The following is a 25,440-nucleotide window of genomic DNA, read 5'->3' on the forward strand; positions in this document are numbered from 1 at the left end:
CTTCCATTTAAAAAAGGGTTTCCTGTGCTTCACGTCAGCGCTTCCATTTAAAAAAGGGTTTCCTGTGCTTCACGTCAGCGCTTCCATTTAAAAAAGGGTTTCCTGTGCTTCACGTCAGCGCTTCCATTTAAAAAAGGGTTTCCTGTGCGTCACGTCAGCGCTTCCATTTAAAAAAGGGTTTCCTGTGCTTCACGTCAGGACTTCCATTTAAAAAAGGGTTTCCTGTGCTTCACGTCAGCGCTTCCATTTAAAAAAGGGTTTCCTGTGCTTCACGTCAGCGCTTCTATAATGAAAATGAATCAGTGCAGTTGTTTGTAGTTTTGTTATTCAGCAGCCGATTCTCCTGTTCTATAACCTGAACTCACAATCGGGGATGGTCGGTGTGTCTCTTCTTGTGACGGTTCCTAAGAGGGTGAGCTGCATTTCCACGTCTCTCTTATTAAGTGCTGTTGTGCCCCTTCATTGCAGTTCAGTAGCACATATTCATTGTCAGGTTACAGCCTCGGTATGGCAGTAGAAATGTCAGCCCCCGGATGACAGGAAGATTCGCTTCCAGTCATTTTTTCAAACACTCGATGCAGACGTTAATTGCCATTGACTGGCTGTCAGTTGTAAAGGTGGCACCTTTGTTATGCATATATGATGTGTTAATGAATACAGTACATCCTGAGTATATGTGCAGTAAATAGCTCGATATCAAACTGAAAATGCAATGGAAATCTTACAGTATGGACCTTGTGGCTTGTAAATCAGCGTGATGCAAATGCAAACCCAATGCAAATACAGTACCTGCCTCTGTGTCGCTTTAGAAATCATTCAAGCAGTGATTCATACGTTCCCAAGATAGAAAGACGCAGAGAGATTTGCTGAGTGATTCATTTATCCGCAAGCAATTCTGAAAGAAAATGTGGGCCAGCTGCATATTATATAACACGCAAGACCTGGTGCATTTGACAATGGAGCGAATTGCTCTTCAATAAATACGACTGTTCCTTTTACTGAAGTGAAGTGAGGTGAGGTGTGTCACAATCCTCTAATACAAATCGCATGCGTGTATAATGCCTGTTTGAATATAATTCCATGTGTGTCAGGCTTTGCCCAGGAAAGCCATCTTACTGTATTTCGGTATATCAGTAAATGTTTCAAGGGATTTTGATTGTGCTGTAATTGAAAATGAATGGTGTGCAATGGGATTGCCAGTCAGATTGATCATCCATGCTTTACTTTACATTCCTCTTATTGCCCCTGCGTTGCCAGTGAGCTGCCTTGAAAAGGGGGCAGTATCTTCCCAGGCCCCTACTGTCAAGCAGATGCAAAATAACCCCTAACTGTGCTGTAGCTCAGATTCAGATTAGAAACAGGTGCATATTTAAAGTTAGCAGACATGTTACAGTGCTGTGCATACTGCTACAAAGGACATTGAAATTGTTTTCTTAAGGTGTTGGACTCTCTGTACAGGACCGAACATCTCTGACCAAAAACATTTTATCTGCGCAAAGTTAAAGAGTAAAGGGGTCCGCCGTGTAAAGAAGGGAGCGAGTCAGTCAGCCGCGATTTCTAGTATATTTATATCATGGTCTTCTGTGCTGTAATACGAGGCAGGGGGAGTCGACAAGCCGACAGATCAGAAGCAGAGAAACATGTGAAACCCACACAGGCCTGCGGGCAAGGTGTCAGCAAATAGACACGAAACTTACAAACACATCTCAGCCTTAGAGCAACTCTAAACAGGGTGCAAACATCCGAAATGCATAATGTCATTTTACTTTTGTAATCGCTGTAGTGAAGTGATCGCATGCTGTACACTACAGTATGCTGCTTGTGATTTAGACTGTCACTGTGAATGGTCAAGCAGTGTGATGTACTGGCGCTAGGGGTCAATCTTGAGCAACAAACAGATCATGCATCTGGCTGTAAAAAAAAAACCAGATAGCAAGGCTGTTCTGCTTTATGACTTGAAGGACGTTTTCAGCAAATTCTACAAGTGTAACTATTCCCTCTGTAAGCACGCTGCTGGATTATTCCATATACAGTACAATCCTGGGAGATTCATAATCAGTGTGTTTTCAATGTAAATATAGATTTGTGTTGGGTCAGGCAGCAATAACCATAACGATTGTGATGTCAGAGCAGGCAGTAAAGGTTATTGATGTGGATACCTACCCAAGCTAGGCTGAGACCTCTGGAACTCTTCCTATTCCCTCCAGTCACGGAAGCAGCTTTCAAGCTGCACTGTCCTCGTCTGCTCTCAAAGCTGCCACACTGAGGTGAGAGGCTGTGCCACCTCTTTGCAACCTGCCTGAGCACGTGCAGGACTGTCTTTGCAACTCTAAAGCAGCACAAAGGTTAATCACAGATTTAATTTCTTAAAGAAGCAACCTAACCTCTTAGTTGTATTAGTTGTCTTTAAAGACTGCACCGGATCGTCATGTTCTGTTTCTGGCCTTGTTTGAAGGAGCATGACGTTTTGAAGACCAGCACTCTCTGCTTGCACACATTTCTTTAAATGAACACATTTCAGTAGAAAGAAATCTGTAAGCTGCACACGCAGATTTGCTGTCTTTGTTACATGACGTTTTCATATGAAAATTGCAGCTAGTTTTCCTGTGGGGTTGTCCCCAATGTAAGCAGTACTACAGGAGTGCGGTTATACAGTTTTGATGGAGCGCTTTGAAATATAATCATACCTTCTGAACAACTGTGATCTCAATCTATGCAGTGTAAAGAGTCCAGACGGCCTTTATTTGCCACAGTTTTCAAGAGTCGCTCTGGTGGTTTCTGGATATGTTTCGTGTTGCTGTTGATATTGAAATGCTGCAGTAAGTCTAAACAGAGTGCAGTATTCAAGGCATGACTCGTCAGTGTCCTGGGTCGTGGGTATGAAGTCTCTGAACTTGGCAATGATGACAGAGCTCCAGGGTCAGTGGCCTGGCTCTGCTGAAGCAAGTGTCGGGATGATCTGTGATGTGTTCAAAGAGAATGTGGCTCTCACTTTGAATTCCATCATGTCACAAGACTGGAAACTGAAACCTTATTTATATTGCTATATAGATCTATGGACATGCTGTGTATAGTTGTATCATTGCAGTAGAATGGGCATGAATAGGTTCCTTCCCCTTCACCATTGCTCTTGATGGTTTGATGTGACATGAAGGATTATTGTATTGGTGTAGCATCTCCTCCTCTTCATTCAGTACATGTGTGTGTGTGTGGTAATTACAATGAGAAGCAGGCCTCTGTTTGTAAAGGATATTGCTCTAGTGCAGGCTGTGCAGTAGACCTTCACTCCTCTGAGTGGATGAGCACCTCTCTGCCTTGATGTGACTGGGCTGGCATGGTCACATGGTGTGCCGGCCGCCTGTCTCCTGCCTCAGCTGCTGCTGTCTGCACACTGCCGGCTGAGCTGAGGAGGTCTGTACTGCAGGCCAGCATTACCACATTCTACCTTGCTGGAGATTTGGGATAAATATGCAATATGAATGCATGCCATTTACTCGCAGCCTGAGCGCTAACCACCTGCATTTTCTTCAAGTGTTTGCTTTCTAATTTCCAGAGGGGATTTTGTCCTTCTGTTTGTTTTGCCAGACCATGTATTCGTTTGATGAATTCAGGTAAGCATGTATTTATTATTTTTTTTTTTTCTGTTTTGTTCAAAATGGTAACTGTATGATGTTATTTTTCATTGTGTTGTCGTGTGCAGTATAGCGTGGGATCTACGACAATAGAGAGATGTGTCTTTTAGAAAGAGCTTTTAATGGAACAATGGATTTTGTGCGCATTTCAGTTTAACTACATGTGTTTGTTTTTTTTGTGGCACAGCCCCAGCAGCTGCAGACTGGCCACAGGGTGCATGTATTTAGGGAGCATTTCTGAAGGGGCTGTTTTTAAGGGGCTAATATAATTACAGAATGAATCAGCATCTGCAGAGAGGACTCAGCATTGCAGCTTGTTATTGTCCTCATTAAACTGAATGATTAGCTGTGCACACAGAGAAGTGACAGCAGTAATATGAATGAATCTTTGTGCAGACAATGACTGTTCAATACAACATCATCTTTAAATAAGTAAATGTGGGTCATTTTCTGGTGCATGGAAAACTGAAATATTTGAGAACAAGAATACAGCCCCCATTCACAAGCATTGACTGAAAGAAAATGCAGGTGCATGGATTGCTTAGGTGCAAGGTAGTATGCAAGGAGTGTGTCGTTTTCTATTTGCTATAATGAGGGTGTTTGAGTTCATACAATGGTGTTTGATCCCTAATCTGAACTGACATCAGAGGTACTGTAAGAGGAGTAGAATAAGAAAACAAGCCAGGTGTCTGCTCTATTAGTTTCCATAGCTGTTTACTGGTGAGGCCTGATGAAGAAGCAGAAAACACTGTGCTGGATAAAAGCAGCCTCCAGTCTTGCACTGTGATGCAGTGTTACTGAGCACAGCACCCTGCTGTCCATCCCATCAGAAAACACTGTGCTGGATAAAAGCAGCCTCCAGTCTGGCACTGTGATGCAGTGTTACTGAGCACAGCACCCTGCTGTCCATCCCATCAGAAAACACTGTGCTGGATAAAAGCAGCCTCCAGTCTGGCACTGTGATGCAGTGTTACTGAGCACAGCACCCTGCTGTCACTCCATCCCATCAGAAAACACTGTGCTGGATAAAAGCAGCCTCCAGTCTGGCACTGTGATGCAGTGTTACTGAGCACAGCACCCTGCTGTCACTCCATCCCATCAGAAAACACTGTGCTGGATAAAAGCAGCCTCCAGTCTGGCACTGTGATGCAGTGTTACTGAGCACAGCACCCTGCTGTCACTCCATCCCATCAGAAAACACTGTGCTGGATAAAAGCAGCCTCCAGTCTGGCACTGTGATGCAGTGTTACTGAGCACAGCACCCTGCTGTCACTCCATCCCATCAGAAAACACTGTGCTGGATAAAAGCAGCCTCCAGTCTGGCACTGTGATGCAGTGTTACTGAGCACAGCACCCTGCTGTCACTCCATCCCATCAGAAAACACTGTGCTGGATAAAAGCAGCCTCCAGTCTGGCACTGTGATGCAGTGTTACTGAGCACAGCACCCTGCTGTCACTCCATCCCATCAGAAAACACTGTGCTGGATAAAAGCAGCCTCCAGTCTGGCACTGTGATGCAGTGTTACTGAGCACAGCACCCTGCTGTCACTCGCTTCATCCCATCTCATTTTCTTTTATTTCTCCTCCCGTGTTCAGTGAGGGGCTGACGGAGGATTTCAATGAAATGATTGCTCGTCTCCGCTGTCTCTTCTGCTCCGTCCCAGGGGATCTCAGTCCCTGACCTTGGAAGTCATGTATAGACCCGTGGATAGATCAGCTTAGAGACAGCTGCCATTGCCTGTATGGTCTTTCCCCTTCAAGCCAGGCTCGCGCAGGGCTCACAGTTGTTTAGCAGGGGTAGTGCTGGTTGATGAATGCATTGTGATTGCCCGCCCGTACCCAGACCTGTGAGCATGCTGCAAAGGAAGCCATCTTGGAAATGCAAGCGTTTCACTTTAAGGATTACATTGCTGTTCACTGTCTAATAGAAGCATACTGTATCACTCTGTAGATGGGCGTGGGGGAGGGGGTTCTTCCATTTGTTTCACATGCTGAATCTTTTCTGGTGTAGAGCTCAACCGGTGAAATTGTTTTTTCAGGGGTGTCTTGAAGGTCGATCCAGACATAACCATAAACGTTTTAACAATGTTGATTCCTATTCCAGAAATTGAAAGTCTGGTTTTAGACCCTCCCAGTCCCAGTGAAACAGCCCAGGTTTTAAAACCTTGTCACTGCTTCCTTTCTTTACTGTATGTGTAAAACGCGCCTGTGCAAACGGGTTAGAAACTTGTGTTTTCAATAGAAGAATTGCACAATAGCCAGACGCTGCCAGCTGAAGCTGTTTCTTTTAGGCAGATTGCTGGGAGTCGAGAGCAATTCAGCAGTAAGCAATAAATCTGCACCACACATACGCTTAGTGATTGCATTCAATGGCTTTGTGGGTACAGCCAGTGCAGAAATGGTGGAAATGTGCTTATTAAGATGTTTTATTTGCAGAGTGTATTGTAGCTGAATTGATTATGGACGGACTATTTTGTATTTACTCCAAAGAAGCTAATCTGGGGCAATAATAATTCAGAGATCTCTATCTGTGTGGTGTTTATACTGCATACACACAATCAGTGAGAGCCTGAGAGCGCTCAGGAATAGAGCTGTCATCTTTCTGTGTGGTGTTTATACTGCATACACACAATCAGTGAGAGCCTGAGAGCGCTCAGGAATAGAGCTGTCATCTTTCTGTGTGGTGTTTATACTGCATACACACAATCAATGAGAGCCTGAGAGCGCTCAGGAATAGAGCTGTCATCTATCTGTGTGGTGTTTATACTGCATACACACAATCAGTGAGAGCCTGAGAGCGCTCAGGAATAGAGCTGTCATCTTTCTGTGTGGTGTTTATACTGCATACACACAATCAGTGAGAGCCTGAGAGCGCTCAGGAATAGAGCTGTCATCTTTCTGTGTGGTGTTTATACTGCATACACACAATCAATGAGAGCCTGAGAGCGCTCAGGAATAGAGCTGTCATCTATCTGTGTGGTGTTTATACTGCATACACACAATCAGTGAGAGCCTGAGAGCGCTCAGGAATAGAGCTGTCATCTATCTGTGTGGTGTTTATACTGCATACACACAATCAGTGAGAGCCTGAGAGCGCTCAGGAATAGAGCTGTCATCTTTCTGTGTGGTGTTTATACTGCATACACACAATCAGTGAGAGCCTGAGAGCACACAGGAATAGAGCTGTCATCTATCTGTGTGGTGTTTATACTGCATACACACAATCAGTGAGAGCCTGAGAGCGCTCAGGAATAGAGCTGTCATGGTATTTATCTGGAGGCTGATGTTTCAAGTGTCACATGTCTGCCGGTCCTGTTGATTCCAGTGTGCAGGACTGTAAACTAATCCTGGAGCCACCAACAACACGTCCCATAGCAAGTGCACAGCTGTTCACCCATCCATGCACAGAGCATGCCCAGCCCTGGTCACCCATCCATGCACAGAGCATGCCCAGCCCTGGTCACCCATCCATGCACAGAGCATGCCCAGCCCTGGTGACCCATCTATGCACAGAGCATGCCCAGCCCTGGTCACCCATCCATGCACAGAGCATGCCCAGCCCTGTTCACCCATCCATGCACAGAGCATGCCCAGCCCTGGCCACCCATCCATGCACAGAGCATGCCCAGCCCTGGTGACCCATCCATGCACAGAGCATGCCCAGCCCTGGTCACCCATCCATGCACAGAGCATGCCCAGCCCTGGTGACCCATCCATGCACAGAGCATGCCCAGCCCTGGTGACCCATCCATGCACAGAGCATGCCCAGCCCTGGTCACCCATCCATGCACAGAGCATGCCCAGCCCTGGTCACCCATCCATGCACAGAGCATGCCCAGCCCTGTTCACCCATCCATGCACAGAGCATGCCCAGCCCTGGCCACCCATCCATGCACAGAGCATGCCCAGCCCTGGTGACCCATCCATGCACAGAGCATGCCCAGCCCTGGTCACCCATCCATGCACAGAGCATGCCCAGCCCTGGTGACCCATCCATGCACAGAGCATGCCCAGCCCTGGTGACCCATCCATGCACAGAGCATGCCCAGCCCTGGTCACCCATCCATGCACAGAGCATGCCCAGCCCTGGTCACCCATCCATGCACAGAGCATGCCCAGCCCTGGTGACCCATCCATGCACAGAGCATGCCCAGCCCTGGTGACCCATCCATGCACAGAGCATGCCCAGCCCTGGTCACCCATCCATGCACAGAGCATGCCCAGCCCTGGTCACCCATCCATGCACAGAGCATGCCCAGCCCTGTTCAGCTCCTGAGCTCTGACGAGATCGCAATCCACGGTGCTACAGTACGGCGCCATGGCGAGACTGCAGGCCAAAGCATAAGGGTCAAGCTGCAGCCAGATTATGTACATACCTGATGATAGCTAGCAAATGAATGCATCAGGCATCACATTTCATTTTGGGGGTCTTCACTTTGCTCCGTGTAACATTGTGATGATTTAATTAGGGGGCCAGGGGGATAGGGAGAGCTGGAGACTTCCTACTGTACCACGACAAGCATGGCCCGTGTCCCGGAGGGAAAAGATGTGACGTCAGTGGTGAGGGGGTGGGGGCAGTATGGCTCACAGCCCCCAGCCTCCATCTTCTGTTTCAGCTTCTACTGTCACCAGGAGCTGCGAGGTGGAAGCGTACTCTGCCCTGGGGCTCTGTGCAGCAGTAAGGAGGCTGTCTCTCGACACTGTCAAGCCCTGCATGTCAAATTCTGGCACGTTGCGTGCCTTGTCTACCTCTACGCATTAGAATCATTCTCGTCTGGACAGAACATAGGCTTTCATTATTTTCTTTTTTTAGCAAGAGTGTCAGAGTTCGGTGCAGCTTGTTCAGAGGCTACAGCTCAAGGAGACTCACTAAAGAAAACTGACAGATCGTTTCTTAAGATTAGCTTCTTGCGTCTGCGAGTGATCCTCACTGGATTTGTGGAAATAGGTTACTGTGTCTTCAAGGGTATAACTGTGGTCTGGTTATGCAGAGATGACTGTTACATCTTTTTTAGGCTCAGAGCAAGGTTTCAATGAAATCACCTTGAAATAAGTGGATGCATACTTCTAAAGCAGATGACTGAAATAGAAAGAATCAAATAACCTCTTTCTAGTTTGCAATCAGCAAAAGCTAACGGGCATCAAGAAAATATTGACATGCATGAAAAATCTGTACTTGTGAATCGGAGCAATCAGAGTGTCTGAAGAGGCTTGATGCGGTTGATGAATTCAATGCCAGACTGATTATATGTGTTTCCTACACTTAGGACACCCATGCGTATGTCGGTACACATTCGAGGGGCCTCTTCTTCATGTTCTTTTAAAAAGCGTTGGATTGTTGCAATGGCTTGTTGATGACTGTCATTTTCTACCACGTCCCTGTTTCTCATGAATGGCTGACAATGGCGGCAAACAGCTGCAGCACGCCCTGACACAGAGATGTGTGATGAAGATCAGTCTCTCTGTTTAGATAAAAAAAAAAAAAAGAAACGAACAGCAGCATCTGGAGACGAGCGTGCGAGAAACACACAGAGATCCAGACGGGGTCGTTAATAATGGGCGGATCAGCTCAGAAAGCTGGAGGTGTGCAGAGAAAGCCGTGCACCCTGTGTGAGTCATGAAGCTGGGGATGGAGAGTGAGCGGAATGATAATAAGAGCAACGTTCCGCCGAGAACACTGGGCATTCCCACTCACATGGAGGCTGTGGACTCGGGTTCCAGCGCCCTGCACAGCTGGAGGGAGGCTTCTGTGAATGGCGCAGGGAGATTTAACCAGGATAGAAACCTTGAGACTCATTTTCACAGGTGTTCTTTTAGGAATTTTTTAGCCTGTTTATTTAACGTATTTCATTTATTTAAAGGTTCTGCTTTACATTGTCACCATGTAATCAGAAGTAATGTGATGTGACGTAAAAAAACAAAAAGCAATTGAGTTACAGTAAAGCCTGATCGACAGCCCAGCATCTGCCATTGCTGAGAGGCTGGTGTGGATGCCACGGATCAGAGAAGAATCTCCCTTATCACAGAACGCTTCACCCATAAGAACTTCCCAATGGAATGGAACTATTTTTTACTTTGTTCTTTAGTTCTGTTTAACTCTTCCATGCTTGGAATTGGAAGGGCTGATTTCTTCATGGTTTATATATAAAATAAAGTTATAAAAAACCCATACATGGTAGCTCATTGAGGACATGGAAAAAAAAAAACAGATAAAAATGTGTTATGTCGAGATCCTGAGATAACTGATCATATGATCTCGACCCTTTTCTATTTTTTTTCCACTGTCCGTAAAGAGCCCTGGTAGATTTTACTGCATGCATACATTGTTCATCGTCCCTGCATTTTAGCTTCCTAATTGCAAAGACAGTTTCCCTGTAAATTAGAAGGGTTTCTTTTTTTTTTGGTTGAACATTTGCTAACAGGGTAGGATTTAGAATAGGAAAAGAAGAAAAAAAATGGAAAAATGCGAAAACTAACATGCGTCAAAAAATAGAAAGAAAGCAGCACCTTCTGCGGAGCGGCGTGGAGATCCCATCAGCGACTCTGTGTTACAGCTGCCTTCTCATTTAAACTGTCTCCTGTCAGAGATTACAGACCTTCCAAAGGGGAGCTCAGTCCTGGGGAATGCAGGGTTAAAACTGGAACAAGTTAATGATCGTCTGGAAATCCTCACCATAATCCTAAACCTCACAGCACTGAGGTCAGCAAAAAGAAATTCTGTTCCCACACATCCAGAGATTTGTTTCACTGAAATGATTACTGGTCTAAATAAAAGCTTGAATCCCCTGTTTTATTCGTGTATTTGTTTCTGTATTTATTTGATGTAGTGTCTTGTGTTCTGGCACAGTTTGTCCCTGTGATTTCTATTATTATTATTTATTTCTTAGCAGACGCCCTTATCCAGGGCGACTTACAATTGTTACAAGATATCACATTATTTTTACATACAATTACATTATTTTTACATACAATTCCCCATTTATACAGTTGGGTTTTTATTGGAGCAATCTAGGTAAAGTACCTTGCTCAAGGGTACAGCAGCAGTGTCCCCCCCACCTGGGATTGAACCCACGACCCTCCGGTCAAGAGTCCAGAGCCCTAACCACTACTCCACACTGCTGCCCCATTTCTAACTCTGAAGTGTGTTGAGTGCTGTGTGACTTTTCTGAAATTATTTTTCATGGGGGACATAAATAGTGACCGGGACAGGCATGCAAAATATAGACCAGACACTGCCCCAGCGGAGCAGCAGAGGGAGCTACTGAGTCAAACACAGCACACTCCACTGTTGTAGTCAGAATACTGTCTGTTTGTCATGTCATCACCACCATCATGTCAGTCTGTCTGTCCCCATTCATTAGTGCTCCGTGTGCTTCAATCTGGGGTGCGATGCTGTTTCACTGCACATTGCTAACCACCACATGTCTTTTAATCAATTGTTTAAAATAACAGGGACAATTGTAAACACTTTCTAATTGCATCATTTAGACTGTATACTGTACTGTAGTATTAATGTCCCTTTTCAGCTTCGGATGCAGTTGTTTTGGTCATTGTGCATGTTCATATTAAGAGTATTCCAGCAGAACATAATGAGATATAGAGACTGGCGCTGAAGTGCGCAGCCTCGAGTCTCAACAAAGTTTAGTGGATGTAGACATGTGGCTCCACTAAAGATGCATACGATACAGAACAGTCTTGCTCTTTTAAAACGTAGTGTTTCAGTTTGAGGCAGGGCGGTTTCAAGGGCAGTAGATAAGCGTTGTTTTGCTAAACATTTCTGGCAGCCCCATCGAAGCAAGTTCTCTATTCAGCTTCCCTCGCATGTATTTCAGGACCTGTGCCGCTTCCCACAGCCGCTTACTCTGCTGTGTATCCTCAAAGCAAAGTGAAGTGCAAAAGCTAATAGAAAAAAATATATGTAAAAAGATTAGGACCTGAGTTTAACAGATTCCCCTTGAGCTTTAGGGTTCTTTACACACAAATGCAACAATCTGCTCTAACACAGCTGTAATTCACAACATATTGAGCACAGAACACAGCGACCTGCATCACATACCCTCTCCCAGCGATATCAAGGGCAACTGCATAACCTCTAACGCAGCTGTAACTCACAACATATTGAGCACAGAACACAGCGACCTGCATCACATACCCTCTCCCAGCGATATCAAGGACAACTGCATAACCTCTAACACAGCTGTAACTCACAACATACTGAGCACAGAACACAGCGACCTGCATCGCATACCCTCTCCCAGCGATATCAAGGGCAACTGCATATATGGGCAAAGCCTGAATTAGCTAAAGCATTTCAGATCCTTCAGATAAATAATACATTTGTACTTAAAGCATTGCAGTGTGAGCTGCGGTATCGTCATCCCAAACCAAGTGCACATAGCAGAGTGGAAAACCCAGATGAATTCCTTACAGTTGTGTTAAAGTGGAAGGCAGGTGGAAATGCACTGGGGACACGCGAGCTGCAGTTAGATTGAAGCTAACCCGAGGGACCGAGTCCTAGAAAACCACAACGATTGATGGTTTAATTAAGACTGCAGATCTAATAGGACTGTTTGAAAGCATCAGCTGAGCTCAGACCCCTCTAGTGTTCTGCAGTTCAGTGGAGAGACGGGGTGAGAGATACGCAGAGAATCCGATTTATTTTTGAACCTCTGCGAGAACGTGGTCTGACTGGGGAGGCAAGGCAGGTCCCCTGTTTACAGCACAGGCACTCTGCCAGCTGAGCTTCAGTCAATAGACTCACCAGAATCGCAATGAATCTGTCATCCACAGACATTGCTAGTAGACCATCTGGAGTAGCTGCCTGAAGTAAATAAGGTTCTTGTGTAAGCATGCAACCTGGAATATACACACGCGTGTGTGTGTGTGTGCGTACTGTATAACGCAAATCAAATCCCAGCACCATGTAACTGGCCAGGTGATTAATCCAGTAAGTGGTTCAGCATTTGCCTCTGTTTTATCCAGCAGCTTTATCAAAGACACATCATTCATTATTCATTTTCCCAGCTTTGGCTGCGTAGCAGAATTACTGATTGTGTAATCTGCCATGATAATGTAGTTTGCTTAGAGGATAATTGATGTGTGAGCAGACAGGAGCCAGGGCCCCTTTAGATCCTCAATATATTACATTGTATTACTAAAGGGGAATAGCTGCTGTATAATCACATTGATTTTAGATAGAATTCTGCATATTGTAGCAGTTCTCTATGCTATCCAATACATTGTGTAATAAAAACAAACAAAAAAAGCATTTTTGCAGAACCTTGTTTAAGTTTCTTTTTAAAGTTGTCCCTATTTTTAAATATTGTAAAATGTATGTAATGAATGCAGTGTATTACATGTATTCTCTACTGTGTCTCACAATACTGCACAGCACAGAACAATAGAACAAGACAACCTTTGGTTTGTCTAAAGAAGTTTGTTTTTCCTCTTGTAATGAACCGTATGACTGATTACGCATTGAGTTTGCTGCTGCTGCTGCTGCTGCTAATTCAACAGGAATCAGTGAAGCTGCTCGAGCCCCCGCTTGGGGGATGTTTCCAGACTCCACAGCGGATTTGAAGACGTAGTCTTATCCCAGGTTCCAGGTCAATATTCAAAGGGAATGCCCTGACAGAACGTGGCTGTGCAAGCTAATAATGAGTCCAGGATTATCTGACTTGATCTTTATGGAAGGGAAGCTGCTAAGTGTGCCGGGTCACGTGCCCATGTGGAGGACTGCACCGTTTGCATTCATGAATTATCCATGACATAAGCATGCAGTATGATACCAGGAGGCATGCTTTGCTGGGTCTGCTCTCTGTGATCTTTAGGAAGGTTGACAGGTTGCCTTCTGGCAGCACCAGGGCTGCTCTATGCAGCGGACATGTCAAGATCACTAGCACTCTGATTCGTGCCCTTGGATTCTGCAATGCAGGCCAGCCTCAGGCTGAATGTGACTTAATGCAGTGGCACTGAACAGGCTGGAGAAATGACACGTGAAGCTTTATGCAAATTGCCATCATCCTTGCAGGAAAACCATAAAATAAAGAAGAATGTGTAGCGCGTCAGACCGTGTGTGCATCTATTTAAAAGGATTAACTCATGCTTGACTAATGTGCTTGACTAATGTTAACCTTTATAGTCTGTTTCTAGGATTCACATTCATTCTGTGATTCACCTTGGACTTCAATGAAAAAAACAATCTCTGTAAGCAATGTGCAGACTGCATGATGTGTAGGTTTAGAGACACAGTGTGAGTCATGGAAATAGATTTTAATAGAAGACATCAACACATGTAGGCCTAAGCACTTGAAACATACAGCAGGCTTTTAAAATACATGAACGAACGCCCAAAACGACAGCATATTTCTTTAAACAAAGATGTTGTTTAAAAAAATCTCGATCAGGGGCACGCAACCCACGGCCCGTTCTCGTCTGCCAGCGGCCCGACAGTGTGTTCATTTCATTTTATAGCGTAAAGATTTTTTGACTTGCTTTTTCTAATTTTTTGCATATAAAGCAGCACTCCAACTCATTTAATGAGTCTTCCTCTCCTTTCTTAAATGCACAAACCCTCTGCATTCAAAGAACCCATTCCCATCGTAGGAGGCTTGTTGCTAGGGAGCTGACGTCGCTGCCCTGGGACTTTTACTGCGTTGCTGCCTGCTACAGCTGAACAACTCATCTGCTAAAATAAATACTGCTTCAGCGAGTAGATATTTCATTTGCTTTGTATTATTGTGCAATGCATGTGTATATGGTATAACAGTGCGATATTAATGCTTTGTTTTCAATTGTTTTGTACATTTTTGCCCGCTGGTCACTTTAGGTTTAACTAGTTTTCTGGATATGCAGCCCGTGATAAAAATTTGGTTGCACACCTTGGATCTAAAGGGAATAGTTAATATATATATATATATATATATATATATATATATATATATATATATATATATATATATATATATATATATTTTTTTTTTTATTGTTATTTTTTTTAAGACTGCTTTTAGTTCCATAAGAAGTATGCTTTCATCTTGTCAGATGATGTTCTCACAAGTTATTTTGTATCAAAAAGAGGAACTATAATTTCCTGCCTCTGTAAAAATAGCCAGTGACTGTATCAGCACGACCAGAGGACTCTGGGCTTGGCATCTCTTTCCAGCTGCTAGCTGACGGTTATGATCCCCGCTGTGCTGATTGTTAATAGAAAGTCAAAAGCTCAGACGTTACAGGTATCCCAAGGTGTTGTTCTAGTATTTCAGTGGGCTTGGCAGTCCCTTCATGTATATGTATACAGAAGCCCCTTCATGGTCAGTTTTTTACTCTCCTGTATACAGAAGTTGAAGCTGATATACAAGCTGCATCTCGCGCTCAAGTTTCAGCATTTAGACCAAAGGATAGCCCGAGCTGTGCCTGCAGCCTGCCTGGCACACACTTCAGTGAATATGTGCCGGCAGATTGCCTCCAATGCATCTATATGGATAAATGTGTACTTTTGTAATCCATGGTAATATAAGAGAAAGGTGAAGTGAAGTGAAGTAATGCTTTATGGTATATATATACTGTGTGTTATAGCAGTTCAGATAAACCCTGTGAAAGAACCCTGCTGAGTTATTTCATGAGAGGGAGAGGAGGATGTGAAAGCAAAGTGCTTTCACTAATTAGAAAAACAAATTCGGTCCCGTGTGCAGAACTAAAATTAGACTGTGTAGTATCTGTTTTAATTGGACTCTTTCTCCACTGCTGGAGACCTTAAAACAAATAAATATGTTGATTTAAATGATAGCTACACTGAGCAGCCCCCTCCCCTGCACACTGACATTCATCAGTGCAGCTGCATGACCACATACACCAATCCCAGACTGGCACTGAGGTCTGCTGTGTGAAGCACTGAGGGTTCAGAATGGCTGGATACAGTGTGCCAGGAATACGACAGTTAAACAGACAGGAAACCTGGACAAGGAGTTTACAAACTTGGATTTTGTTACTTAGTTGATAGGTTCTAGTTTTGTTAATACAATCAATAAATAGGTGTTTTACCTGTTTAAAAAAGGAGTTAATTAAACACTTTGAAAATACGTCCCAGAGCCGCAGAGTCCCGGGGAGGCTTGGAAAGCTGGAAGGTGGGATAGTTTGTAGAAACGTGCAATATATTTGCTGTACTTGCTAAAATAATTCAGACATCATTTTATGCTAGATATATCTTGCAGCATTATGTGTCTGTGGATATAGTTGTTACAGCGAGTGCTCCCTTTCATAGTTCCTTCAGAAGAGAAGAGAAAGCCACACAAAGTTATAATATGGAGGAAGGCAGCTAGAATGATTGTCTCTCTGCAGAAAGGAGGGTTTGTTTCAGTGCTGGTGAAATTCATTTCTGTTTGCAGACGTCATCCTGTGATTCATGCTGTGTGCAGCTGCCTGTGAGGTACAGTGCTGTGATTCTGCAGATAGAACTGGAGGCCACAATTATTAATAGTCCAGCAACCTCAGGCTACCCAGAATACTGCAATGTCCTGTCTGCTCTGTGAACAGAGCCAGGGAAAGGAATTGAAGCAGACAAACAGGCTTGTTTTGTGTAAATGAAGGAGGGTGCCAGCCGTGGGTCTTGTGTGTCTGTGGAAATACAGCATGGTGCTGTTTATAAGGTGCGCTCGTTTAGAGAACTGTTACTGATATTATTCCTGGAGTCCCTCGTCTCCTCACCTGACAAGGTTCTGGTGCATGGTTATCCCATGACTGGAATCGGTAAGCAAGTCTGTGTTACAGTTTGTCTTTGTTACAATGTAACTGCCTGTATCAGGAGAACATGGGAGACGTGATAGTGGAGAAGAACAAACCTTTGCAAAAACAAATAAAAAAAGAACAGAGGGATGTGAAAGTTGGCTGAAGTTCAGGCAGGGTTAGAAGCTTCCAGTCGCCCTGCTCACAGTCCTGAGTTTAGAAACTCAACCTTGTGTATGTATATTATTGAAATGAACAGGGGCCAGGACTTTGAACAATCAGGCCCTAGCTAAATCTGCTCTGAAAGAACTGATCACACTTGAATGAGTCCCGTCTGCATCTGCAGGTTGACTGTTAGGAGTTGTTCTTGCAGCTATAAGGGAAGGGACAATTTAACAGAGGTTGCTCAAACTCCTGGATATGGAATCCTTGAAATAATATAATAAATTGATGGGAGTTCTGAACCCCAGGACTGGGTGCAGCAGCGGCAGGGCTAGTGAGAGTTTCTAACCCTGCTCAAACTCCTGGCTCCTGATCATTTCAATATTAATAATAGATTTTATTGAGATGAGTTTCTAAACCCAGGACTGGGTGCAGCAGCAGGGCTCATGTGAGTTTCTAAACCCAGGACTGGGTGCAGCAGCAGGGCTCGTGTGAGTTTCTAAACCCAGGACTGGGTACAGCAGCAGGGCTCGTGTGAGTTTCTAAACCCAAGACTGGGTGCAGCAGCAGGGCTCGTGTGAGTTTCTAAACCCAGGACTGGGTGCAGCAGTAGGGCTCGTGTGAGTTTCTAAACCCAGGACTGGGTGCAGCAGCAGGGCTCGTGTGAGTTTCTAAACCCAGGACTGGGTGCAGCAGCACGGCTCGTGTGAGTTTCTAAACCCAGGACTGGGTGCAGCAGCAGGGCTCGTGTGAGTTTCTAAACCCAGGACTGGGTGCAGCAGCAGGGCTCGTGTGAGTTTCTAAACCCAGGACTGGGTGCAGCAGCAGGGCTCGTGTGAGTTTCTAAACCCAGGACTGGGTGCAGCAGCAGGGCTCGTGTGAGTTTCTAAACCCAGGACTGGGTGCAGCAGCAGGGCTCGTGTGAGTTTCTAAACCCAGGTATGGGTGCAGCAGCAGGGCTCGTGTGAGTTTCTAAACCCAGGACTGGGTGCAGCAGCAGGGCTTGTGTGAGTTTCTAACCTTGGCCTTTGAGATTGGGTCTCATGAAAGAGTGTTGAAGTTAAGAGACATGCAGTGAAGCTGGTGCCGTTCGAATGAGCACAGAGTGTTTAACACGCTTCTTGAACCTATAGTTTTGGTTTTTAAACATGACATGTTTCCTGTTGTGTTTCCTGTCTTTTAATAATACATTTTTTTTTTAACAAAGTAAAGCTAGGCTGCAATAGCCACATCCTTCCAGTAAGCTCAAGGTCTGAGAGTGATCTTCAGCTCTGCTTGTAGTTCTCCATGAGCTATATCTATATCTATCTATACACATGGTATTCCCCTTCTAGAGGAAGCGTTTGCCAGCGGTTCAGGGCACAATGGCACCTCGGTAAGTAACATTTTCACCGCACTTTTGAGAAGTCGGACCAGCAGTCGAGATATCACAGCGCGCATTTTCTTTTTTTGACTTTTCTTTTTACTGTTGTGCAGCCTGTAGGCTTCCAGTAAAATAATAAAAAAGGTCCTGTGCATTACTGATTATCACAGTGCAAGAAGTGGTCTTATCTTGATATGACTAACTGAAGGTCATTATCAGACAGTATTGACTGATTCTGAAAGTGAGTATTATGACATACTTTATTAGATTATTATAACATGTATTGTTTTTCTAATGCTCATATATAATGGTCCTATTATACAAGCATCCCTGTGAGTGGAGCTTGTAATAATCTGCACATCTAATATCCATATCTAATATCCATATAGAATTTCAGATTACAACTTCATATTTTCAGTGAATACCTAACGGCACCCTTCACTTTCACCTGTCACCTATGATACCTGCCATGTCGGAATCATTTTTAAGACCTAACACATCGAGATATTGGCTTCACACTGTATTCAGCAATTCTCAGGGTCAAGTTCAATAGTGGGTATTTTATTGATCCTAATAGTTGGTACACGGCTGTGTTCTATGATTCTCTCTGTAAAGTTCAGTTACAGGTGGTGTCACATTTCACTGGCACTTTGGTTTAACAGTGATACAGATTTTCTTTCCCCGTGCACATGTTTACATACCATTCGATCAGATATGACGTTTCCCTTTATGCCCCTTGGTACATTTTGATTTTGTTCACAAAAGCTCCCATTTCCAGTTTGCCCGTACCTTTCAAGTTGGCGGATGTGTCAGCCAATGCCTCCGCCTGTGTTAAAGACAGATTTGCTGATGAGAAGTTTGGGATTTTACTGGTGGTAGCACGCTGATGCTATCTATCAGCAGTGTGGCTGCCCCAAACCTCCCAATGCAAAACTGGAGATCAAAGCCTCGTCCACAGACAGCCTTGAGGAATCCCTCTTCCAGGACTGTGTGTGTCTGCCTCCTGCACTGATCTGCACCCTCAGAGACAATCACAACAAAAGCATCCTGTATCAGAGAGCAGAACATGAACCATTTAATTAAAACTGAGTAACTAAATCTCATACATGTCAAGGATCTTATTTGCATAATCAATGAATCAGTCGTGTGACGGACAGCGATCCAGAAGTGTGTGCTGCTTCACCGTGCAGGTCCCTCCACAGCAGTGTGGTTTCCTGTCTCCTGTTTAGTGTAACTTTACTTACTGAGGTGCATCTGGGTACCAGCAGCCTTGAAGCTAGTCGTGCTGTGTGCTGGTTATTCTTAGTCGTGCTGTGTGGTTTACAGGGTCCGCATTTAAGATTTAATTCAGCTGAGCAAGTCAAGAGTATCAAGAGACTCACAAGTTGTTTTTTTTTTGTTTAAAATCTGTGCCCAAAATTCACTGCAGTAAATACAGTGTATACAGTGTACAGTCTCTCAAACTCACTGCAGTAAATACAGTGTATACAGTGTACAGTCTCGCGAATTCACTGCAGTAAATACAGTGTATACAGTGTACAGTCTCTCAAACTCACTGCAGTAAATACAGTGTATACAGTGTACAGTCTCTCAAACTCACTGCAGTAAATACAGTGTATACAGTGTACAGTCTCTCAAACTCACTGCAGTAAATACAGTGTATACAGTGTACAGCCTCGCGAATGCCCTCATCAAACTATCCTCAGCAGTTTCCTAGCTCTGCCTTTTTATTGTATTTTGTTTGCCTAAATTCAACATTCTATGATCAAAACATAATTAGTTGCCTTATAATTTTAAAACGGTTTTGAATGCAGTTCTATTCTGACCAATGGCTAAATATGATTTCTGAGTTACTGTCTAACTGCATTTCCTGTGCTCTTCCGTTTAAAAAAAAACAAACTTTTTTTCAGAAAGCATGCCCACACAACAGAGCAAAACCAAAGCTTTCAAAACTCTCAGTTGACAAACTGTTTGTTTCGATTCCAGAACGGTTTGATTCTGTACATGCAGTAAACACTGCGCATTCCTTCCTCTTCCGATTCCAGAACGGTTTGATTCTGTACATGCAGTAAACACTGCGCATTCCTTCCTCTTCCGATTCCAGAACGGTTTGATTCTGTACATGCAGTAAACACTGCGCATTCCTTCCTCTTCCGATTCCAGAACGGTTTGATTCTGTACATGCAGTAAACACTGCACATTCCTTCCTCTTCCGATTCCAGAACGGTTTGATTCTGTACATGCAGTAAACACTGCACATTCCTTCCTCTTCCGATTCCAGAACGGTTTGATTCTGTACATGCAGTAAACACTGCGCATTCCTTCCTCTTCTGTTGCTTCTAAAGTTTCTTTCCTTCTGCTTCCTTCTGTGAATGTATTTCAGACTGCCCTCCTTGCCAAGCGACAGCTCAGTCTGTTTTTGCATGTCTTATTAGTGCATTGGTCACGCTGTGTTCCCACTCTGGAGGTTTATTTACAATGTTCTGTGTTGACTCCAAACAGCAGCATTCCAGAACGCTTCTGATTTTGTGGTTTTCCTGCCCGTGTCGTAACATCACGACGGTCTCTCTGTCTACCCCTCCATCACACAACACTGCCTGTTACACAGAGCATAGGGAAATCATGGTAAGCGTTGTAAAGCATTGTAAAGCACGGGCTAGTGTGGTACAGATGACAAGAAGTCATTAAAGACAGCTCCCTGCAGCAGGTCCAGGCACTATCATTTTACAAAGGGGTTATCCTTTATTTACCTGCTCTGTGTTATTATCCTGTGCTACACAAAAGCTGTTCCAGTTCTTTTTGTACAGAATTCATGAAGGTATAAGACATGGTATAATGAAACAGCCTAGTCTAGCTTTTAATAGGGGTACATAAATCAAGTGCTGACTGATGGTTAATGCACACAGCCATGTATAGCATATCTTACGCTCAGGCTGTCGTGATGCTTTGCTTTATTTTAATATAGTAGTGACGGGCTGTGTCTCATGTCCTCCTCTCTCCTCTCTTCTCTCTCCTCCAGTGAGCAGAGTATTTGCCAGGCTCGGGCCTCTGTCATGGTCTACGATGATACCAGTAAGAAATGGGTGCCAATCAAACCAGGCCAGCAGGGGTTCAGCCGGATCAACATCTACCACAACACTGCCAACAACACCTTCCGTGTGGTGGGGGTCAAGCTGCAGGACCAGCAAGTGAGCGCCAGCACTATGGCACTGGGGCGCCCCCTACTGAGGGGGTTTAGAAACTCAATAAGCAAGGAGAGACGTTTCCAAAAGAAGTCTGTCTCAGTGTCCATGATTCTGCAAAACATTTCAACCAGAAGTCTTTCACAATGTGCAAATGTTTTGACTAGAAGTCTTTCTCAATGTCTTCAATTCTAGTCAAAACATTTGCAGAAGTCTTTCTCAAGTCTTATGACATTGAGAAAGAGTTCTAGTCAAACCATGTGTCAATATCTTTTAATAAATTCACTACTATTGAGAGTTTAATAGTTATGGATGTTATTTTCAGGGACACTTCATTAGTTGTGCTTCTACTGGCTAACTACTATTTCATGATAAGTATTTTGTTTTACACTATGGTCCTAATAGTTTAAATGTAGCTTCTTTAGTAGAATGCATGTCTTGAACCTCCAGGTGTGACGCATGTTACAGCACACAGACTCACCTTCCCTTTCCCTCCTGATTTCAGGTAGTTATAAACTATTCCATTGTGAAAGGACTGAAGTACAACCAGGCGACCCCCACCTTCCATCAGTGGCGTGACGCGAGGCAGGTCTACGGGCTGAACTTCGCCAGCAAGGAGGAGGCCACCACCTTCTCCAACGCCATGCTGTTCGCTCTCAATGTGCTGAGCACCCAGGATGGAGGTAACAGCGTCACAGCTTTACAGTTTAAGAGCAGGGTGCTGCAGATGCTATGAGGTGTGCAGTAATCCAGAGTGCTGATGCTGTGAGGTGTGCAGTAATCCAGAGTGCTGATGCTGTGAGGTGTGCAGTAATCCAGAGTTCTGATGCTGTGAGGTGTGCAGTAATCCAGAGTGCTGATGCTGTGAGGTGTGCAGTAATCCAGAGTGCTGATGCTGTGAGGTGTGCAGTAATCCAGAGTGCTGATGCTGTGAGGTGTGCAGTAATCCAGAGTGCTGATGCTGTGAGGTGTGCAGTAATCCAGAGTGCTGATGCTGTGAGGTGTGCAGTAATCCAGAGTGCTGATGCTATGAGGTGTGCAGTAATCCAGAGTGCTGATGCTGTGAGGTGTGCAGTAATCCAGAGTGCTGATGCTGTGAGGTGTGCAGTAATCCAGAGTGCTGATGCTGTGAGGTGTGCAGTAATCCAGAGTGCTGATGCTATGAGGTGTGCAGTAATCCAGAGTGCTGATGCTGTGAGGTGTGCAGTAATCCAGAGTGCTGATGCTGTGAGGTGTGCAGTAATCCAGAGTGCTGATGCTGTGAGGTGTGCAGTAATCCAGAGTGCTGATGCTGTGAGGTGTACAGTAATCCAGAGTGCTGATGCTGTGAGGTGTGCAGTAATCCAGAGTGCTGATGCTGTGAGGTGTGCAGTAATCCAGAGCGCTGATGCTGTGAGGTGTGCAGTAATCCAGAGTGCTGATGCTGTGAGGTGTGCAGTAATCCAGAGTGCTGATGCTGTGAGGTGTGCAGTAATCCAGAGCGCTGATGCTGTGAGGTGTGCAGTAATCCAGAGTGCTGATGCTGTGAGGTGTGCAGTAATCCAGAGCGCTGATGCTGTGAGGTGTGCAGTAATCCAGAGTGCTGATGCTGTGAGGTGTGCAGTAATCCAGAGTGCTGATGCTGTGAGGTGTGCAGTAATCCAGAGTGCTGATGCTGTGAGGTGTGCAGTAATCCAGAGCGCTGATGCTGTGAGGTGTGCAGTAATCCAGAGTGCTGATGCTGTGAGGTGTGCAGTAATCCAGAGTGCTGATGCTGTGAGGTGTGCAATAATCCAGAGTGCTGATGCTGTGAGGTGTGCAGTAATCCAGAGTGCTGATGCTGTGAGGTGTGCAGTAATCCAGAGTGCTGATGCTGTGAGGTGTGCAGTAATCCAGAGTGCTGATGCTGTGAGGTGTGCAGTAATCCAGAGTGCTGATGCTGTGAGGTGTGCAGTAATCCAGAGTTCTGATGCTGTGAGGTGTGCAGTAATCCAGAGTGCTGATGCTGTGAGGTGTGCAGTAATCCAGAGTGCAGATGCTGTGAGGTGTGCAGTAATCCAGAGTGCTGATGCTGTGAGGTGTGCAGTAATCCAGAGCGCTGATGCTGTGAGGTGTGCAGTAATCCAGAGTGCTGATGCTGTGAGGTGTGCAGTAATCCAGAGCGCTGATGCTGTGAGGTGTGCAGTAATCCAGAGTGCTGATGCTGTGAGGTGTGCAGTAATCCAGAGTGCTGATGCTGTGAAGTGTGCAGTAATCCAGAGTGCTGATGCTGTGAGGTGTGCAGTAATCCAGAGTGCTGATGCTGTGAGGTGTGCATTAACATAACGTAGTAAGAGGAATGTAAGAGTATCTAGTAAATGGCATCTGAAGAGAGTTGCTCCTGAAGGCTTTCCTGCTCTCTAGCTCCTGGATTGATCTGTTTCTTAGCGGCTTGAGCTGGTTGAAGATGTGACCCTCCCTCACTGGTTCCTGAGTTGACTGTGCTTGCCGAAGCCGTAGCTAACACAGCAGGGTTATTTATCAATCAGTGTCATATAGTGCTTCGATACTATGTGGATCCCTTACTATTCCCAGTACACCGCTGTATAGATTTTGGTTTCTGGCTCTCCAAAAAGGTTTGTCACAGTGCCCTCTTCTGGTAATGCGTGGCAGTGACAGCAGATTTGCCAGTGTGAGAATTGGCTAATGGATCTCAATAAGGCTAGTTAGCACTGATCTCAATCACCAGCTTCCTTCATACATGCGTGCCTGTGTACAGCTCTCATTAATAGGAGCCTGGTTCTTCTTTTCCCAGGCCAGCACTTCCAGGCCCTGTCACAGCGCGGGCAGCTTGCTGAATGTCATTATTACAGGGGGGTTGAAACACACAGCACCGATCTCTGTGAAGGTTTCTGCTGTGAATTCTGGAAGCATGTTTCTTATCTTCTTTTTATTTATTTTTTGGCCTGGAACAGGCTCTTGGTTTATGCTTGATAAAGTCAATGTTTCTTTTTTTATTGCATGATTAGTTTACAAGCCTGGTTGAGATGAACTCAACTGAAGCAGGTCAAATTCATTGAAGCTCATTTTTTTTAAGCTCACATCATGGGTAATGGTTTTTCATTGATGACACCATTGTATTATTTTTTTTTTGGCTGGCTCTAAAATGTCTTCGGATTTGCGAGACAACTCCTTCAAATACAGTAGCAATGGTACCCCCCCCCCATATTGAGCCGCTGCTCAGTTCTTGGGTCAGCGTCTGTTGGCTGTGTTTACCCAGGGAAATCTGCCCTGTGTTTCATGATTTTAGATAGCCAGGTTCCGGTTTCCCTTCAGTAATACACTGTGATCCCCAGCCCATTCCACACTGACATGAGGAGTGACAGGCAGAGCTGCTGGTTCTCAGGCTGCACTGGCGGCTGGGGACTGGAGGCAGGAGAACTCTTCTCCTGTTTCACCCCTCCGCTGGCTCTGCCCGCCCTGACTCATATATGGTGGAGGGGCTCCGATGTCAGCCTGCCTCACTGCGGAGCCCCCATTGGACAAGCCCACGTCCAAAATATCCCCGGAGTCTCCGAGTCCTTGGCAGCGCTGCTGTAGAGAAGGGGAATGCTGCTGGCCTGACTCTGCTGCCCAGGACTCCCCTGCCTGTTAGAAATCGGTTCAGACGCTGCTTCCACCCGATGAGAGCTTCAGCCCCGGACTCCCGGGAGTCCTTCATCACAAAGACAAAGGAGTACCTGCTGCCGTGTCTCTGCAGGCTCAAGCTGAGGAAATAACCTTGCTTGCTTTGTTTAAAAAAAGAGAAGATGCCTGGACAACCGGCCCAGGGAGTCCGTGCTAGAGGAATCATCTCCACCACCATCAACCTCAGCAGTAAGTGCAGAATATATTCCTTTGTAAAGAGAAGACATGCATTTAATCTTGATCTGTGTGCATTCACTGTGTCTATATATATACATACATATAGTGTGCTGTACATGCACACCTTTCCTCTTTCCGTTCTCGTGCAGTCCTGCAGTCGTTTTACTCGACTGTCTTATAACCCAGCTGCACACCCACATATGTATGTGTTTAGGTTGTATTTTTCAACAATCAACCATGTTTGTTTAACATCAGTATAATTGCCTTCATGCACATCCATATGCAGGAAATAGCTTTGAAAATCTAGCCCACAGCTCCTATCCAGCAGGTTCTCACAATAGCCCTAGTGAAAGGACAACTCAAGCCACCAGCAACAATCAGCCGCTACCACCTTTCAACAGCCACTTACAGCAATCACTCAACCAGCCGGTAGCAACAGCAGCACTCTTCTCTATAGACAGAGAGCACAGGTCATAGCCAGAACACACTGGAACACACTGGAAATCTCTCCTGTGTTATGGAGGTTAATGCCATATGCATCACCTAGCAGAGATTG

The 25,440-nt window shown here is 45.0% G+C and overlaps 1 protein-coding gene across 8 annotated transcripts in view; it reads left to right on the top strand.

Annotated features, from left to right (window-relative positions):
- Positions 1-25,440, top strand: part of LOC117422639 (ena/VASP-like protein) — a 57,689-nt gene that overhangs the window by 13,373 nt on the left and 18,876 nt on the right. For 2 of the 8 annotated variants that reach the window (XM_058992085.1, XM_058992086.1), the window contains exons 1-3: positions 3,218-3,611; positions 20,900-21,068; positions 21,568-21,745. In XM_058992085.1, the coding sequence (XP_058848068.1) occupies positions 3,589-3,611; positions 20,900-21,068; positions 21,568-21,745 (370 nt within the window). In that variant the 5' untranslated portion in view covers positions 3,218-3,588. Of the gene's footprint in view, positions 1-258; positions 413-3,217; positions 3,612-17,683; positions 17,893-20,899; positions 21,069-21,567; positions 21,746-24,301; positions 24,897-25,440 lie in introns of those variants that run through there. The other 6 variants (XM_034928210.2, XM_034928211.2, XM_058992089.1 and 3 more) reach the window with 5 other exon arrangements.

This window comes from Acipenser ruthenus, chromosome 18, assembly GCF_902713425.1.
Source record: "Acipenser ruthenus chromosome 18, fAciRut3.2 maternal haplotype, whole genome shotgun sequence".
Lineage (NCBI taxonomy): Eukaryota > Metazoa > Chordata > Actinopteri > Acipenseriformes > Acipenseridae > Acipenser > Acipenser ruthenus.